This window comes from Myotis myotis, unplaced genomic scaffold (assembly GCF_014108235.1).
Source record: "Myotis myotis isolate mMyoMyo1 unplaced genomic scaffold, mMyoMyo1.p scaffold_m19_p_3, whole genome shotgun sequence".
In the NCBI taxonomy this organism is placed as follows: domain Eukaryota; kingdom Metazoa; phylum Chordata; class Mammalia; order Chiroptera; family Vespertilionidae; genus Myotis; species Myotis myotis.
Window position 1 is genome coordinate 23,290,953 of NW_023416335.1, and position 20,241 is coordinate 23,311,193.

General features: G+C 40.0%; 1 protein-coding gene across 1 annotated transcript in view; it reads right to left on the bottom strand.

Annotated features, from left to right (window-relative positions):
• ZMAT4 (zinc finger matrin-type 4) overlaps positions 1-20,241 on the bottom strand; it is a 325,358-nt gene that overhangs the window by 133,489 nt on the left and 171,628 nt on the right. The window contains exon 4 of the mRNA XM_036296611.1: positions 9,721-9,877. Within this exon, the coding sequence (XP_036152504.1) occupies positions 9,721-9,877 (157 nt within the window). The remainder of the gene's footprint in view (positions 1-9,720; positions 9,878-20,241) is intronic.

The following is a 20,241-nucleotide window of genomic DNA, read 5'->3' on the forward strand; positions in this document are numbered from 1 at the left end:
AGTAACGGGGGTCTATATAAGTAGAGGAGAGCACACACTGAGACACAGGGAAGAAGGACAGTGGCAAGGGAAGCGGAGATTGAAGTGATACAGCTGGAATGCCAAGGAAGGAGCCACCGGGAGGTAGCAAGACACAAGGAAAAATTCTTCCCTAGAGCCCTCAGAAGGAGTATGACCCTGCCCACACCTTGAGCAAAGACTTCTAGCCTCCAGACTGTGAGAGAATGAGTTTCTATTGTTTTCAGCAACCCAATTTATGAGACTTTATGGCTGCAGCCATGGGAAACTAACACAGATTGGATCTCAGACTTCAAATAAGAATTAAAAATCAGGAGCTACTGCCCAGCTGGTCTGGTTCAGTGGAGAGTGTAGACCCACGCACCAAGCGGATGCCAGTTTGATTCCAAGCTGTAGGGGGCATGCAGGTGGCTGCCGATAGATGTTCTCTCTCATCATTGATGTTTCTATGTCTCTCCCACACTCTTCATCTCTCTCTAAAGTCAATAAAAACATATATATTTTTTTCAATCAGTAGATAGAAGCATATTAAGATTATGGCAAAATCTGGTTATAATTTCCTCTATTTAGTTTTCATAAATGTTTTGAATTTTAGGCCTACTTGAGACATTTGCTATCACTCAAATCTTGTAGCTTCTCTGGAGGGCCTCTCCATGCTTAACAAGGGAGAACCACTGGATTTCCCTCATTCTCTAGTCTTAAGGTACTTCCCCAAGGTACATCCTTCTAACTTTTCTCTGTGCCCAGTCTCATCTATACACCAATCCCTATCTCAGTGCCACCCCAGCTTCTCAAAGGTGCATGGCCCTGGAAAATGCTTCCATTTTATATGTGCACCCATACTCCTTCCATTCTCTCATTGATGCCTCTCCCTCGTGATCATTCATTATCTAGATCAGGAGTCAGCAAACCTTTTATATAAAGGACCATGTAGCAAATACTTTAGGCTTTGTGGACTCTAGGCTCCCTGACACAGCTACTCGACTCTGCCATTGTAGCACAAAATCAGCTTAAATGGAACGCAAACAAATGCATATGACAGTGTTCCAATAAAACTTTATTTATGGACACAGAAGTATGAGTTTTATATGTTTTTTATATATCACAAAACATTCTTCTAATTTTTTTAACCATATAAAACATAAAAATGAGTTTTGGCTTTCTGACATACAGCAGCAGGTCAAATGTAGTCCTCAGGCCCCAGTTTGTTAAGTGTATCCTGTTCTAGATCACTGGTTCTCAAGTAGGTACAGCCTTGCCCCCCAGGAAACACTTGACAATGTCTGGAGACATTTTTATCATTAAAACTAGAGGGGTTCTCTTGACATCAAATGAGAAGCCAAGGATACTGCTAATCATCCTGTGATACACAAGACAGCTCACCACCCCCCAATGAAGAATTATCCAGTCAAAAATGTCAATACTATTGAGATTAGAAACCTTGCTCTAGATATAGGATTCCTATGAGATATTGAGAACTTGCCCTAACAAATCCCCATAAGTTATATAGTTAGTAAGGCCTTACGTAAACAACTCTCTTCATAAATTATTCTCAGAACTTTCCAGGTGCAGTTACTTTAATTTTTTTAATATATTTTTATTGATTTCAGAGAGGACAAGAGAGGGAGAGAGACTTATAAACATCAATGATAACAGAGAATCATTGATTGGCTGCCTCCTGCACGACCCCTACTGTGTATCAAGCCCGAACACAGGCATGTGCCCTTGACTTGAATTAAACCTGGGACCTTCAGTCTTCAGGCTGGCCATTGCTCTATCCACTGAGCTAAACCAGCTAGGGCAAAGTGCAGTTATTTTAACATCTCTTCAATATACTCTTGTATTTGTCGATCTTCATGGTGTGTTGTGTATTGTAGTCAGGTGCAGACGTTCCCTTCTCCTACATGTTAAACCTGAGAAGTGCAAGGGCGTCTTATCCACCGTTGTATTCCCACATCACAGGATGTTTGTTGAGAGGAACTGAGCTAAGAAAATAATGAAATGAAATCTTCAGGCTATGAACTCTCTTAAAGCAGGTACCAGATAAGGAAATTGCAGAAGCTGCTTCTATCCCTGACAGTGAATATTTGCTGTCCTGGGTGGTCAACTGGCAACAAGGTGCCACGCTGGATGGAGCATGAACTAGCTTTGGCCAGAAAGCCTGGTGGGACTGCAGCTGGTTGAGGCTCCATGCAGTGAGAAGCGCCACTGCAGGGGTGCGGAACCTTTTTTCTGCCAAGGGCCATTTGGATATTTATCACATCATTCTTGGGCCATACAAAATTATCAGCTTAAAAATTAGCCTGCTCTATTTGGTCAAACATTTAAATAACTTGCCCCTGATGCCTTGGCAGGGCCAGAATAAATGATTTTGCAGGCCTGAGAAGGCCTGCAGGCCAGATGTTCCCCATCCCTGATTTAAAGCCAGATAGGACTTCCTGCACCACTCCTGGAGGAGTTGAATGGCAAGCATCTGTTGAACTTGGAGTCAGAAGCTAGAAGTTGTATGGCATTACACGGGGCAGGGCAGTTGAGGTCACAGAGACGATATGGATTTGGCAGAATACCTAACTCTGAGTTTGCTCAGCCTTGCTCCCATCTGACATAACCAATGCCCCTGGGATTCCCAACTTAGCTTCCCTCCCAAATTCCTGATTTTCTCTAAGTCAGGAGTTTGCTCTTCCTTTCTCATAGCTCCTCTCTGTCCCTACCCCAAGCCTCTGCACTGATTATGCTTCTCCCTCCTATGTTTTCTGGCATCAGCTTGTCCACACCTGGATGTCCAGGCCAACGCCTTTCTGATTCCTTCCCGGCACACATCCAAGTCCCTGGCACACAATGCAAAGCCTCAGGGGCCAGCCTCTCAGGCACTCAGACCATTTCTCCTTTCCTCCCACCTAACCTCTGCTCAAACCTGGTCTCCTGCTCACTCCTATTAGCTGCCACCCATCTCCCCTCTCTGCCCAGTCGCACTGGATTAATGTCTCATTTGGCAGATTTCCATGGCTGTTTCAATTCTTCTTCTCCCCAAGGTTTCTGAGACCTTGTGCCCTGTCCTATGTTACTTGCACTTATCCTCAGGCAGGAAGGGAACAGCAGGTTACATTTTCTTGTCACTGTCTGTGAGGAAGAAGAACATGGCAGTCAGCTGTGTACCGAATGTAGCAGAAGAATCAGTGTGAAGATGAGGAGCACTTACAGACCACATGGGACAGGAGACTCACCCAATGGGAGCAACCTTGTACGATAGGCAATATAATATTTTAAGTGCAAAATTATACAGCACAGAGCTCAGAGCAGAGTAAATAAAAATAGCTTAATTTCCTAAGTGGACAGAGCTAACTTTTACTGAACTCTGACTCTGTGGCACTGTGATAAGCACTTTGCATTTATTAATCAGCCAGTGTAATCTTCACGGAAATCATTTGATATAAGTAACAGCATTATACCCATTGTACAGATTAGGAAAAGGAGGTTCAGGCAAGTGAAGTCCTCAGATAATGAAGAGCGGGGCCCAGGTATGTCTGACTTCACAGCCCACACTGTATTAACTGCGATTTCTAGTAGCCAGGAGGAACTCCAGAGATTGGTTGAGACTTGAACTGAACCTTGGAGGATGGAAGGTATTGAAATCCATGACAAGAAGAGGAAAGGGCCTCTTGGATGTAAGATATCAGCAGGAAAGGCACGGTGGGCCACTGGTACATTTGAGAGTGTGTATTGAGAAGACAGAGGAAATGCGGTTGGGGATAGAGAAGAGCTAACTTGTGCAGCTCCTGTGAACTAGAAAGACTAACGAGTCTGGATATCATAGGAAACAGTCACCAAAAATATTGCACAGTAATCAGTTGTGTTTGAGGAATAAGACCATGACACAAAGATATACGTCTTGCCCTTAGGTAAGTCCCTGACAACAGTTACATCAGTATTCCCTGAGTGGAATTTGAGCTTCCCCAAGGGGAAATGTGTGAAATGCACATGAAGTAGTACCCTATTTGGCCAAGTATTTACTTAGGTCATTGTATTAATTTTTGATAGCTGCTATAACAAATTACCACAGATTTAGTTCCTTAAAATGACACAATTTTATTGTATTACTATTTTAAACATCAGGAATCTTAATTCCATATGCAACCTTAATTCCTCTTGCCATGAAACACATATTCACAGGCTCTGGGGATTAGGATGTGGAGATTTTTAGATACCGCTGTTTGGTCTCCTACAGTCAGTGATCTTGCCTTTGGGGATCCATCAAAGGCAGACCTAAATATGTCCTTACAGGTCAGCCAGGCAGCCACTTGGACAAAAACACAGCTCAGTGCACAGGAGCCCAGGAAAGCAACCATGAAGTGCACAAGCTTAGGGCTCTGTCTGGTTGCTCATCCGCTCCACTCTATTGGAAGTACTCACCTTCACCCAGAGTCAGCTCCCTGTGAGCGGTCTCTGGGGCTAATCCCAGCCTTAAATGAGCAAGATTGGAGCTGATCTCTGAAGTTTGGCATTAAGCTTCTAGCTCTTTTATCACTTATGTTTCGATTCTTATAACAGAGCCTCTTCCAATTTCCTGAAATCTATACCCTTTTCTGGGCCCTCATTGTGGTATCTGGTTCCTTGTTTTACCCTCTAGAAAATGACTTTCTCTGGTCTCTACTTGCCAGGCCCCAGGCCCAGACCCATGGTCCTGCCCCCAGCTTTGTGGCTCTCTCTCCCTCCTGACAGGTTTCCTTAATGTCAGAGCCTGTTTGTCTCCTTGGCCATCCCCTGCCCATGGATTCACAGTCTATGCTCCCCATGCCCACCAGCACTGTCTCGCTAATGGGCAGCTCCAGTGCCAGGCTCGCCTCAGTTCATAGAAAGGATCCTAGAAAGATCTGTCTCCAAGGAGACACAACAGAATGTCCCTGTGTGCTATTCCCAAGGTAGTGTGTGAACAGCCCATGTTAGGAGCCACATCCCTTATTAACTCACTTACCAAATGCTCAGAGCACCTTCTAATTTTCTTTTTTTATAAATATTTTTATTGTTGACACTATTGTACATGTCCCCCACTTCCCCTCCTTTGCCTACCTTCACCGAGGCCCCACCTCCCAAAAGTGCTTTTAAATCTATTGTTTATTCTGATAAGGGTTAGTAAGATCACTTCATGCACCATTCGAATTAAATGACAGATAAGAAATCTGAGGTTGAAAAAGATAGCAGAACTACTAAGGATTATATACCTAGGCAGAGTTAGAGCCTGAGTTCCCGTCTCCTGACTCCCAGGTCAGTATTATTTCTGCTATATTATGTCAGTGGGTCAAGCCTGTAGATTCTGGAGGGGAATCTCAGGGTTAGAAGGAATTTAATGCCATCCAGACTAACTATATAATCTAGGGACTTTAAATGTCATGTATGCTAATTATGCAGGAACCCCCTCAAAAAATGCCCTGCCAAGTGATTAGCAACTCCCACAGCTACACATTTTACCTTTAAGTATCTCTGAATATTAATAAATTCTCTCTTATCTTGAGCTCAGATCTAATTCCCTCATTTTCTACTTACTCCTTGGTTATATTTGTTGCAACCAAGCACATATATGCATGTGCACACACACTCATATGCACACACACACATACATACTCACACACACAACATGAATATTCCTCATGACAGTCTTCCAAATGATTTACTCCTGAGTAATCATTTTTCCATACTTAACAACTTTCACTTCCTTTACTCTTCCTCCAGTGAGAGGATTTTCATGCTCTTCATTGTCTGGCCTCTGGCCTCTGGCCTCTGAGTCTCCCCTCAATGCTCCTCGTAGTGTGACATCACTACGGCAACCTCACTCTGGCCTCTGATCTCGGCAAGATCTCCATGCTGAGGTCTTCTGACCCTGGAAAACACGATGAGTCTAGAGTCCTTCCCCCTGTTCTCATCTTGCAGCAGGATCTAGAATAGCATGAACTAGAACAGAGATTCTGAAACACACTAACCAAGAATTGAAACTGGTTTTTGTTCCAGTGACTCAGGTGTTCTAGTAAATGTGTACCCACCTGGAGAAGGCAACTAAATGACAGCTAATTCTGCAGGATACCCAGCTGATGCATGAGCCCAGGGCACCCTGAGTCGGAGGAAAGGTAATGATTCACAGGTACCAATTGCTCACCCTCAACACGCGGAATAGCTAGGAGAAGCAATGAGTCGTGCTTCAATTATTCCTGCCCAGAAAACACTACAGTTCAAAGAGCCCATTATTCATGGAGGGGCAGCTTAGGCAGCACACCTGAGCAGGAGAATTGCTTTGCTCTGGATCTTGATTCACTTTCTTGAGTTTTATATGGGTGTTTTTTTTTTCTTTTGTTTTCATTACAGAGGTAATTTGAAGCCAAGCTGGTTGATTAGGCAGAGCAGTTCCTAGATGTACACAGGGCAGCCACAGTTCAGAGGGCAAAGTCTTTCAGCAACTGCTGCTGGGCTGGGCTGCAGGCCGCAGGATCCATGACAGGTAAAGAGCTAAAGGGGCGACACAGATGCTCAGGAATCCCGTGGCCTGGGTATCATTTCTGGTGCCTCTTGGTCCTGATCCTGTACTTGTAGTAACTGAATTTGTGCTTGAAACCAAGCCCTTCCCTACATCCTAGGTCTGGGAACCAGGTTTTTGACATGTTGCTTATGCCTGATGACCAGCCCAGTACTCTTAAATAATGATGCTCTGCAACACTTTTAACATTCCTTCTTTTCCACCGTGGTCGGCAAACTGCGGCTCGCGAGCCACATGCGGCTCTTTGGTCCCTTCAGTGTGGCTCTTCCTAAGCCTTAGGAGTACCCTAATTAAGTTAATAACAATGTACCTACCTATATAGTTTAAGTTTAAAAAAATTTGGCTCTCAAAAGAAATTTCAATCATTGTACTGTTGATATTTGGCTCTGTTCACGAATGAGTTTGCCGACCACTGCCCTAGAACCACATGATTGCAGCCAGGACCTTGCTTCCACCTGCCAGACTTTCCTGACGCTGGTACCCTGCTCACGTCTCTGCAGGACCTCGGTACCCAGACTCTCCATTGCTAGGTTCTACCCTCCTTAGCAAGCCCTCAAACCCTATCCTGTGCCACACCTCCCTAGCCTACCCTCTGCTTATACTCTTACCTAAGGACTCACCTCTCTCTATCAGTTATACTGTTTTCCTTTGCTCACTACCAGCAGCTGGGTTGACACTAACCCAAGCCCAGGGACCAATTTCACTTCCCAAGCCCTTCAATTCTATCTGATGTTGCCACTTTTCAAGATTCTTTCTTCTCAGAGCCGTGTTAGAAGAAAATGGACGAGAGGATAAGCTTCAGAACAGTGATGTGCAGCCTGGGAACTCTGATCAAGGTGAGGAAGGGGAATGCTGTTTCCCACAGCCCCACACACAAGTAGTGCTCTTCCACCCACCCACCCCCATTCCCTACTTCCCTACCCAGAAACCTGATTTCTGTCACAGTGAAGACTGGGCCAGTTTTATGGACACCAGAGCAAAGGCACTATATAAAGATTTTAGCTTAAGTGATTTTGATTTTTCTTTTGGAATATTGATGGCAGCTAACAAATTACAGCCAAGTTCTATTTACAGCTCTGAGGGTATTTGAATTCAGGAAAACACACTTGCACTTGGCGATCTTGGGGATATATTTAAATTCACAAAGAACTATTTTTGCCATGTGGTGATTTTTTTTACAGAAATAATGACTCTATTTGCTAATTAAGGTGATAAACAATGGTACAGCTCCTCTTCCATCTCTACCTCTAAACTTAAATTTAATAGCAACCCTCTGCTGAGGCAGAGAGAACAAATGAGCTAGTTGCTCATTCATGGAAAACAGAGAAAAATTTTCCAGGGACTGTTTTTTTGAGGTGTCTATTTTAAGAGATTTGAAGGGGAGTAGGTTACAAGGTGAGTATCCAACCTTTTAAAGAGCAACAATCAGGAATTTCAATCAAGTGGTTGCTTATCAAATGCTCATACACAGAGTATGCCCCCAAATAGGCTGAGCTTGTCACCAGATTTCATGTTTCACAACCCTATCCTATATCTGAATGTCAAAGCCACCTTTGCAAAAAGTGTTCTTTTGTTAGACTAAGTAGAAAAATACAGTGAAAAGATTTCTTGCTATTCTCTAAGTAAAAGAAGATCTTTCTCCTAAGAAAAACACTGCTGAGGATAAAAGCCAAGTATTGTTTTATACATTCTCCAAATTCCAAAATACCATTTAAAAAAGAATTACACCCACGATTTATGCACGACTCATTAGACAGCAGGATAAAGTGAACTGCTAAATTTTAATTGCATTGAAAGAATAGACATCTTAAACTACACCTCCAAGTTCTTTGGATTATAACCTATTCTAGTTAACATCTCCCCCATAATATATGCCTTGTTCAAATAGCCTACCTTGATCAAATTAAAACAGTATTTTTAATTTTGTGCTTTGATAGACTTCCGAAAAAAAATTTTTAGTTAAGCAATTAGAAGGCCAAATGTTATCAGTATGTAAGCTTTTGATTGTGAAAGTTAATAGGTTAAAAAAGAGAGATGAAATATTGTCATTTGTTAGAGCATTGATGGACCTTGTATGCTCATTGAATAAGCAAGGTGAGAAAGGACAAAAAAACACGTGATTTTATTCAGATGTGAAGAAAAAAAATGAACATACAAAAAACAAACTCATACATGCAGACAATAGATTGGTGGTCACCAGAGGAGGAGCAGAGAGAGGGTGAAATGGGTAAAGGGGGTCAAAGGTGCAGAGACAGATAGAAACTAGATCTTCGGTGAGCACTGAAATGCATGTAATGTTATAACCAATGTTACCTCAATAATTAAATAAAATCATAATGGAGTATTGAATTTATAGAAAATAGCCTGGCCAGTGTAGCTCAGTGGCTGAGCGTCAATCTATTAACCAAGAGGTCACAGTTCGATTCCCTGTCAGGGCACAACCTGGGTTGTGGGCTCAATCCCCAGTGTGGGGCATGCAGGAGGCAGCCGATCAATTATTCTCTCTCATCATTGATGTTTCTTCTCCCCTCTCCCTTCCTCTCTAAAATCAATAAAAACTACATTTTAAAAAAATTGTAGCAAATAATATTTAACATCTGAAAAATAAGGATTTAAGATTTATATTTAAAACACCATATCTATATTTTCTTATTCTAAATAGAAAATTTCTTTTAAAAAAAAACCCAACTCAGTTGTCTGCAAACAAACATGGTTTTCATAACTGCAGTTTTCCTCTTCCCTGCAGGATACCCCGCACCACACAGGCCTGGGAGGGAATGTACCCGTTACACACAGCACACTCTCCGTTACCATACTGATTGCAGACTGAAGCTAGGGAAGAACACTGTTCTTTGCATAATAGATATAATATCTTACATAACATACAATAAGTATGACAGACAACATCTTACAGGAGGTAAACAGCTTTTCAGAAGTTGCAAGCTGCCGGCTAACAGTTCTAAAGGAGCCAGGTTCAGAATGAGCACCTGCTATTGGACTTAACGGTCCATGACAGTAAGGTTTCCCAGGTCTACCTGCCCCCTCCCTTTCGGTGTGGAAGGACATCTGCCATGAGTCTCTGATTCTGGCAGCCACCACTGAAGAGGGAGCAGAATTAAGGAGACAGGCATGCTGCTTGAACTCCGGCATCTCCCCACGACTGCGCTTCACACACATACCTGTGGCCTTTAGCGGAGTTTTCTCTCCTAGCAACAGTTTTAACCTTTTGGCATGGATTTTGCCTTGATAATGGGAGTCGGCCACCACCGCTGAGGTAAAAGACATGTTGCAGAGTGTGCAGCACTTGTTCTTATCAACCATATCAGCACCACTTCCCTGCCAGGGGAGAAAAAAGATAACATTAGCGAGAAGCCCAAGTCCTAAGATGTCTTTATGCCCATTCCACTCTGTTGCAGATGAAACTGACCACAGACTTTCATATGGAGATGTCTCTGGTTTTTGCTCTGCAATCTCTTCGTGCTTCATGATAAGCATCAAAACTTAACTGGTTCCTGACTTCACCCCACATTTATTTAGCGGCTGCTGCTGCCAGGCACTGGGAATAGAGGACAAACGTTCAGATAGGAATTACCAGAAGAAAAAGGAGCCCACAATTAGGGGAGAACATATTGTGTCTGGCGCCGTGAGGAAAACAGCCTCTAATTGCACCCATTATACTCATTAAAATAGGTAAAATATCAGAGTTCGGGTGACCTGAATTATTTAGCAGAAATTATCATTTGACATTCAGCTCTGCCTTTGACCAATTTTAGCCTCACCAGGCTACAGGGCCACGTGTTCAAAGAGAATTTTTAAGATTTATTTAAGGGCTTGAACATTTTTTGTAATTAACTCGTGTATCTATAAGCTCTGATGACCATGCTGGCAGAATTTTCTATGTGAGTTTGTGTAATTTTCCTTTTCTCCATGAAGGTGATTAGTTAAATGCCACACACCCAAAAACTTAAGTCCAGCTTGATTTTTATTCTTTTGTAAGATTTGATGAAAATGAAACATGAATCAGAAAAAAATAAATCCTTTGTCAGACCATGTGACCTAGCTATTGTGCACACATCGTCAATTGCCTATATTTTGCCAGGGGAAGATTAATCCATTGGCACCCCTCCTGCCTAGTTGGAAATTGAGGGTAAAGTGGACTCTCAGATAAGGAGTTAATCTATTCCTTAATGGAACAGCAATAGCAAAGCATCTCTTTGTTAGCGCAGGCCGTGGATGAGTCTCCGGCCCCACAATAGGACTTTCTCTTATTTCTAGCAAGCCCAGAGAGTGCAATTTAAAATGGCATGGGGAGAAGGATTAGGGTGAGGATGGGATGGAGAAAGAGAATTATACTGTGTATTTTTTGCATAATAATAAGATGTCCAGACTGCAGAGAGAGTATTGCCTTGCAAATTATGTGGCAGAAAACGAACTCTTCCTTCTTTAAGACATTAGTCTGTAATTTCTGTGATAATTAGCATTAGTCCTTGGGAGGAGTGGTGTGTGGTTGTTGGGGAGGGTGCGAGTGAGTGTGGCAGGAGAGGGATGTGTGTTCCAGGGGCTGGCCTGTAGTTCAGGGGAGGAGGGGAAGTGAGAGACTTCAAAAGGGAATCTGTGTGATTTGGAGTTACAAAGCCGCACCTACTGCAATATATCCTCTTGATCTTAGAATATTAAGCCTCAGAGTGTCCCCCTTTATTATAGTTAATGAGTGAGATGTGAGGAAATGTACTGCTGGGGATTTGGGGGGTCAGTGAGAGAAAATGGATCCTGTGGAGAGAGAAGGAGCTCCCCCAAATGTCCTCTCCTAGAAAGGGACTCACCTTAGGGCAGGACACCTGGGTAGTCACTGAAGCTGCGCCCACTGAGTGTGCCCTTGCTGAGCATTTAAAGTCAAGATGTTCTGAGTTTTCCCCCCATTAAAAAAAAAGAAAAAAGCCATAAACACTTTTACACCCTTGTGTGGTCTACAGTGAAGACTGACTGGGCGAGGCAGGAAAGGAGAGAGTTGGCTTCTCCTCGCCTACCTCTCCTACCAAGCCCTGGAGCTGACACATAACCCACGGAGGGTAGAGCCCAGGAATAACCAGAAATGACAAATTTTGGTTTTACTAAGGGTTCAAGACCAGTACATGAGGAGGTGATAGACCAGGAGGGATGGAAGACCCAACCCAGTTCTTTCCTATTATGTGCTATTGAAGATAATCAGTGCTTCATTAAATAAAAAATAATGGAAGAAAGGTTGTTAAAATGAAAGGAGTGGCTTGAATGACTAATTTCTGATCTATTTATGCATGATATGCATCAAGGTATATAATTTTTCTTAAAATTAGGCACAAGATCATAAGCCAAAGCTTAGCCCACAGTCTATAACTATGTGGAGTTTGCACATCCCTGCTGCTACTTCCAGTGAAAGTGCAGCCACACCTGGCCTCAGGAGGCAGTCCTTCTCTTGCTGGAGCTCTAATGAAAGGCCAGAAACTCACAATTAGGGGCTGGTATCACGATATGAAGTACACTCAGAACTAATTTCCAGGGCAAAGAATTGGCCTTAATGTGGATAATGACCAATGGATTTATGTCATTGATTCATTCAGCACATTTTTAAGAACCTACTAAATATTAGATTCTGTATTAGATAAAAATGGCACTGCTCTCTGTTACCAAGGATGATGAGACCAGGAGACTTGGAGGAGTCAGACCAAAAATAAAAGTATTATAACCAAGGAAACAGAGTCTTCTCTTGGACTTACATCCTTTTAATTGTAAGGTTAAAAGACCATTAAGATAAGTCTATCTGTGTGGATTTTTTTCTTCAAGCTTTTCTCATGCCTGGAATGCCTTTCCTCATCACTTTTTGTCTAATTCAGTCTTTTCAGAATTTGTCTTCATGGCACAGTTTAGTCATCACTTCCTGAAGGTGAAGATTCTTCTGACCTCTCTACTGTTCTGCAGAAGTAAGCATTGACCTTGCGGTCTTCTATCTGCCCTGCACATAATTCTTTTACCATAGAACACTAACTAATACATTTATTTTGTTATGAAAGTAAATACCATGGAATGTAGTTATGCCATAATTATAAACAAGGGACCAAGAAAGTTTGGGTACTTGACAATAGAAGGCCTATGAGGCCCTGAGAAGTTAGGTGGCCACTGAGGCCTGCAGGACATGCTTACGGGATATTTTACTAAAGGAGCCAATGTAACTCACATGATACAATTGTAAATACCACCTCTTCTGACTACTTTAATGACCTTAGTGAAAAAAACAACTATTTAGGAAAAAATTTAAATATTAACCAAGTGCCTGCAAAGAGAGAGAATTTAATTGTGCCTCCTTGGTTATGTAAACTCCCAATTAATGGTTCTTTGCAACTATAGATCATATAATCTATATTGAAGTCTCCCACTGTACCCAGAGCAATGTCCATAGATTGTCCAGGATAGAACTCCATAAAGTTTGATGAACTGACTTCAATGAATACATTTAAAGTTTCTGGCTTAAAAAATTGATAATGGCCCCAAGCTATCAAGTAAATGAAGAGGAAAACTAAGATTGTCTTAAAATATGGATTTCACACTAGAGGCAATAATTAAGTCAGACCTTTTTAGTGCAACATCCACATTGCTGAAAAAATATATTTGTAGAGTATCCTAATTCTGCTTAGTCAAAGCATTTTGCAAAGCTAAGAAGTTTTCAAATGAATTCAATCACAGTGAAAAACCCTAGATCAGTGGTTCTCAACCTTCCTAATGCTGCGACCCTTTAATACAGTTCCTCATGTTGTGGTGACCCCCAACCATAAAATTATTTTCGTTGCTACTTCATAACTGTAATTTTGCTACTGTTATGAATCGTAATGTAAATATCTGATATACAGGATGTATTTTCAGGGGTCGCAACCCACAGGTTGAGAACCACTGCTCTAGATGATTCTGCCCAGAAATCTAGTCCCAGAAGGCCTTTCTCTTTACAATGTTTTTAATTAAATTCAAATAATTGCCTTCATTTTCTTATATTTTAGATAAATATAAAAAGTTCAAGAGAGAGACTTCTACTTGCAGTATTTCAGAGTAAGGACTTATTTGAAACTGCTCCCCAGCAAACAACCATAACTAATAAAAATTGCTTCTTAAAAAACAAACAACTCTTTAAAGTCTCTGGAAATTATCCTAAGAGCAAATGGCAAATTAAGAAATATTTATTTAAGAAAATATACTAAATTTCAATAAGAACTTCAGCCACAACTATCTACCTCCCCATCAAACCCTCAGTTCCATATGATGGTTGGGTGGGGTTAAGAAAACAGAGCTCCTTGACCCATCAGCTCCCAGTTAAGGGAAATCACTAAGGAAAGGCCACCTAAATTAATCACATTCTCTTCATTTATAAGATGAAAAAGCTAAATTCCTTGTAATGTAGCCATGAAATCAGGTACTCCCTTCTTCCACTCGCCCTCATTTATAAGACAGAAGCTCTATCCTAAGCACAGCAGGCTAAGAATATTGTAACTCTGATTGCCCTTGCCTCAGCACACATGCTTATCTGTCCATGCCAGGACAGATACACTGAGAAGACCAGAGGTTGCCACCTCTGCCCAGCTAATAAAGCTAGGCTTTCACTCTGAGAGAATCATGCCACTGTCCCTGTCCCTAGCTCTAGGGCACCATCTAAGAGGTTTTATTCTTCAATAAGAACAAACAGAGAAAAGGAAGTCCATAAGAACAGAGAGCTCATAAACTCTCCCCAAAGGAACTGACTTTATTTGAAATAGAGTCCAAGGGTGCTCTAAAAACCAATGGAGATTTTGATGGTAACCAATTAAGACAAAGCAGATAGCTCTGTTAAAGCAATAAGCTAAACCAGAGGCCAGCTAGTTTACCAGAGAGGACCAGGAGAAGAGACAGCTAAGGACAGCCATTCTGGAGTCAGAGCAAGCTTCAAAGATTTGCCTCAAAAACTAACTCTACAAAAAGAAATGAATTTAATTAGATCAGACTATGGAGCATTTATATCCTAGAGCAGTGACAAAACAACTGAACAATTACCTAGCAATTAGTAAAACCTACATTCTAGGTATGATTCCAGCGGAGACAGGCAATTTAACAGGGGAGACCAGAAAAAGAGACAAAGGGAATCTTTTAAAACCTCTGTCATCACACAGTGACTATGCACATTCCTAAGGCTGCTCTTCTGAGCAATGATATTGGTAGCTGCCCATTGTGAAGGAAATAATTATTAAAATAGTTTAGCCAAGACACTGGACAAAGAAATGAGCAAACAAAAACAATCCCTGGAGGATGAGGGAACCAGAATGCAGCACTGCTACAAAATATTACCTAAATATCCAGTTTTCAACAACAGCAACAAACTTAAAAATATGAAAGAACGAAAAAGAAAAGTGTAATCCCTACACAGAAGAAAGGGGGGAGGGGGCAGGTGTAGGTTTAACTGGCAAAGACTTTGAAACAACGTCAAAGATTTCAAACATTCATAAATGTGTTCATAGAATTAAAGGAAATCATGTTTAAAGAAGTAATGTAGTGTATGGTACCAATACTTTATCAAATAGAGAATATCAATAAATAAAAAATTTAACCAAAGTTCTAAAGTTAAAAATATAATAATTGAAATAAAAAGTTCACTAGAGAGTGCTCATCGGTAGATTTGAGTTTACAGAAAAAAGAATTAGTAACTTGAAGATAGATCAATAGAGATTATGCAATTGAAAAAACAGAGGGAAAAAGAATGAAGAAAATTAAAGTATCAAAGAAATGTGGAGCACCTTTAAGAAGAGCATATGCATAAAATGGGAGTATCAGCGATGAACCGAAAGAGAGAGGAGCAGCAAACAATATTTAAAGAGTCGATGACTGAAAACTTCCCAAATATTCAGAAAAAATTTATCTACACCCCCAATATTTTTCATAAAATTCAAATAGCATAAGCACAAATGACCCACACCTGGCTACATCATGGTTGAAATACTAAGAGCCAAAAGCAAAGAGAAAATTCTGAAACAGCAGAGAAAAACAACTCATTAAATTCAAGAGGACAAAGTAAGATTAACAGCTGACTTCTCATTAGAAACAATGGTGGCCAGAAACTAATGGGTTGATATATTTAAAGTGCTGAAAGAAAGAAAAAAAACTTATAAACTAAGAAAAATATATCCAGCAACCTTATATTGAAAAAAATAAATGAAATAAAGACATTCAGAGATTTTTTTTAACTGAGAGTAATTGTTACTAGCAGATCTATCTTACCTAAACTGCTAAAAAAAGTTCTTTATGCTGAAAACAAGTGACACCAGAGAGTAATTTGAATCTCATGAAAAAAACAAACCAAAACCAAAAAGCACTAGTAAAAATAATTATATAATTATAAAAAGAACAGAATATAGGCACATGTCTTCTTTCTTCCCTTAACTGATTTACAAAGTATAGGTATGAAATCATATGTAAATATTTGTATAGTTGGGCCAATAACATATAGAAAAATAGAAAAATAAAAGGTATTTGACACTAACAGCACAAAGGAGGTAGGTGACAGCAAAACTGTACTTGAGTAAGAAAGTGACACAAGATTCTAATTCAAATTCACAGAACAAATGATGAGAACCATAAAGGGTGAATAAGGTTAACACACTAAATATACATTGGCCTCATTTCTTTTATAAACTTCTTTAAAAGAGAAAATTATGTAACAATAATTATAACAACATATTGTTGAATTGTAGCATACAAATGGAAAATGTACAACAATATTAGCACACAAGGAGAAAAGATAGCAGACAGCTATACAGGAATAATATTTCTATATCTGGCTTAAATTAAGCTCATTTAAATCATAAGTAAATTTTGATAGGTTGAGAATTATGCGGTAAGCTCCAGAACAACCACTAAAGTAATAATTTAAAATAATATACTGAAAAATCACTAAAGAAATTAAAATGTTATAATACAAAATATCCTCTCAATTCAACATATAGTTGCATAGGAGAAATAAGAAACAAAAAAGATAAGCTTCATTTAAAAAATAAAAGTAAAATGGTATACATAAATCTAACTGTAGGAATAATAACACTAAATGTGAAAGTATTATAGAATACTAGAGGCCCGGTGCATGAAATTCATGCAGGGGGGGAAGGGGTCCCTCAGTCCAGCCTGCAATGATGCGTTCTGGGCCGGGCCTGGCCAGGGGCCCTCCATGGCTGGGCCCAGAACGCTTGCCTTGTCACTGGCATGACAACGCAAGCACCCCCCCACCCACCCCTCCATGTCTGCTGCCCAGAGGCCCTCTGCAGTTGGGGTAGAATGCTTGCTTTGTAGCCATGGCTACAAAGCAAGCATTCCACCAGGCTGCTCACGCTGCCCGCTCTCAGCGGCCGCCCTCCTTCCCCAACCCCCCAGAATTGGGGGACTCCGGCAAGGCTGAGAGGACTGGGCGCTGCCATCTTGTGGCTATGGGCACCGCCATCTTTGTGACTGAGTGATGGTTAATTTCCATATTACCTTTTATTAGATAGGATTATCAAAACTGAAATGGTACGGCTGGATAAAAAAGTGACCAATCTATATGTTGCATGAGGAGACACTTTAAATTCAATGATACATATGGATTAAAGTAAAAGGATGTAAACATACAGCAGGCAAACGGCATCCATAAGAAAGCCACAGCAGCTATGCTAATATCAGATAAAGTAAAACATTAAAACAAACATTATTGCTAGGGATAAAGAGGAGCATTTTATAATGATTGAAATGTCAAGTCTTCATGAAAATATAACAATCATATACATACATGCACATAAGTGCAGTTACAAAATATATGAAGCAAAATCTGACAGAATAAAAAGGAGAACTAGGTAATTCTATAGATGTCTATTGAATCTAGTTAAATCTTCTCTTTTCTTTGATTTTCTTATCAACTTTCTGCATAATTGTTCTACCTATTATTGAAAATGCAGCATCAAAGTCTCCAACTCTAATTATTGAAAACTAGAGGCCCGATGCATGAAATTCATGCAAGGGCCTCGGCCCTGGCCCCCACCCGCTGCAGCTTTGTCTGGAAAGAAGGACATCCGGAGGACGTCCAATCTAATTAGCATATTATGCTTTTATTATATAGAGATTATACAAGTTAAAAAATGAACTAAGGATCTGAATAGACATTTCTACAAAGAAGATATACAAATGGCCAATAACAACATGAAAAAAATGCTAGATATCATTAACCATCAGGAAAATGCAAATCCAATCACAAGCTATCACTTCATAACCACTAAGATAGCCAGAACAACAACAACAAGGATTAGTAATAAAAAGTATTAGCAAGGGTGTGGAGAATTGGCAACTCTCACATACTGCTGGTGAGAATGTAAAATGGCACGGCCACAATGGAAAACCATCTGCCAGTTCCTCCAAACTTTAAACATGGAGTTATCATATGATCTAGCAATTCCACTTCTAGGTACAATCTTCATTATTTACACACATATGAGTTTACCTGCTTGCAAGTATTTATTTGTAACCCCAAATCAATACTGTGTAATTTTTCTGGTCATTTATGGATACATGCAAAGTGGCAAAAAAATTGAGTCATCTGACACTCCCATTCCCAGGTGAGGTTGAACAAGGCCGTGTGTCTGCCTAGTTTCACCTCTCAGAATGTAAATAGTGTCTTTTCATGGTCTACTTCGTGCCACGTTTTTTGCTTTTTGTGCTTTTTGTTGGTGATTTTGCTGCTTAAAATTACTCCCAAGGGTAATGTTAAGCTGCTGTCTAGTGTTCTGAAACACAAGAAGATTGTGATGGACTTTAAAAAGAAAATACGTGTGGTAAATAAGCTTCATTCAGGCATGAGAAATAGTGATGTTGGCTATGAATTAAATGTTAATCACCTGACAATACTGTACTTCTAGAATAAAGAGGAGGAAATTCCTGATGTGTCTGTGAGACCACTCCAGAAAATGCTAAAGATGTCAATAGCACATGATGAAACTTTGAAGTGGCGAAATGTGTGGATTCATGAGATAATGGCTGATAAGAAAAAGCATCCTTATAAGGTTAAAAGCCAGTGACATTTACCATATTAACTAGAGTCAAGAAAATGTTAAACCCTTTTCAGCTAGTGTCTTATAAAGAAATACTACATGTAATCAATTTTTTGTAAGAAGTATATATTAAATGAGACATCTTTAAATGGAAACACACATCAAACAAGGTTATATATTGATTGGTTGGCAAAAGTCTTGTAACCAGCGGCTTACAGGACTTAACCCTGTATTTCCTCGAAGAGCAATGGCTCAGTATTTGCTAATTCAGTATTTACTTAAAGTCTGGTATTTAATTTGAATGGCTCAGTATTTGCTAATGGGTGACTTTATAGAACATAAATATCATGAAAAATGAGAATCAAATGTATATTTCATTTGAGAGAAAAAAAAAATGTTCATATAAAAAACAGGTACAGCCCTGACCGGTTTGGCTCGGTGGATAGAGCGTTGGTCTGCGGACTGAAGGGTCCCAGGTTCAATTCCGATCAAGGGCATGTACCTTGGTTGCAAGCACATCCCCAGTAGGGGTCGTGCAGGAAGCAGCTGATTGATGTTTCTCTCTCATCGATGTTTCTGACTCTCTATCCCTCTCCCTTCCACTCTGTAAAAATCAATATAATATATTTTAAAAAAAAAGGTACATAAATATTCATAGCTGTATATTTCATAATAGCCCAGAAGTGAAAACAACCCATTTATCCACATTTTATTTACCTGAAGGATAGGTAAATAAAATGTGCTATATACATAAAACTGTCTATTATCAGTAATTAAAAAATAAAGTACCGATAAATTCCACAATACAAATGAACCTTGAAAATGTTATACTAAGTGAAAGAAGCTAGTCATGAAAGACTATATATTATATGATTCCATTATATTAAATTTTATGAGAGTAGAAAAATCTATGAAGACAGAAAGTAGATTAGTGATTATCTAAAAGTAGGGAGATGAGAAGGGAGAGCTCAGGGCAGATGAGGAGCAACTTCTAACAGGTACAGGGTTTCTTTTTTGGTGATGATAAATTTATTATGGTGATGGATATACAACTCTCTGAATAATCTAAAACACTTGAATTGAACACTTTAAATATGTAAATTGTATGATACATATAGTATATCTCAATAAAGCTTTTATAGAAAAAGCCTAAGAGATGCATTTAAACAATTTAGAAAGCCCAAAGAAACACTGAAATTTGAAGCATAAATTTTCTTTTCTTTTCTTGGAATCTTCTACTTGGAAGCCAAACCCATTACAGAAAGGGAAAAATAGGGAGAATTATTTTGCTTATGTTGTCTCCCTTATAGTATATAGAATTCTCTGAGCACTAACTGGACATCCTTGGAATTCTGATCACTGGCTAAAGGCATTTCATGGTTATTCTGGAACTCTAACTGCAGCCACTACTGAGCTACACCTAAAGGCAAGAGACACCTTATACCCACTGCTAGAGGCAGAAATAACTGTATCTCTTAGCACATACCCGGTAGTAAGATTAAATGTTCAATCAATGCAACTAATTATTGTGTTGTGCATGTTGTCTCTTATAGTCTGGTATTTAATTTTGAAAAGGTGCAGTAAGCAGGAAAGAATTCTCCTCTCTTCTACCACTGCAGTGGGACCAAAGGACCCACAAGGCAT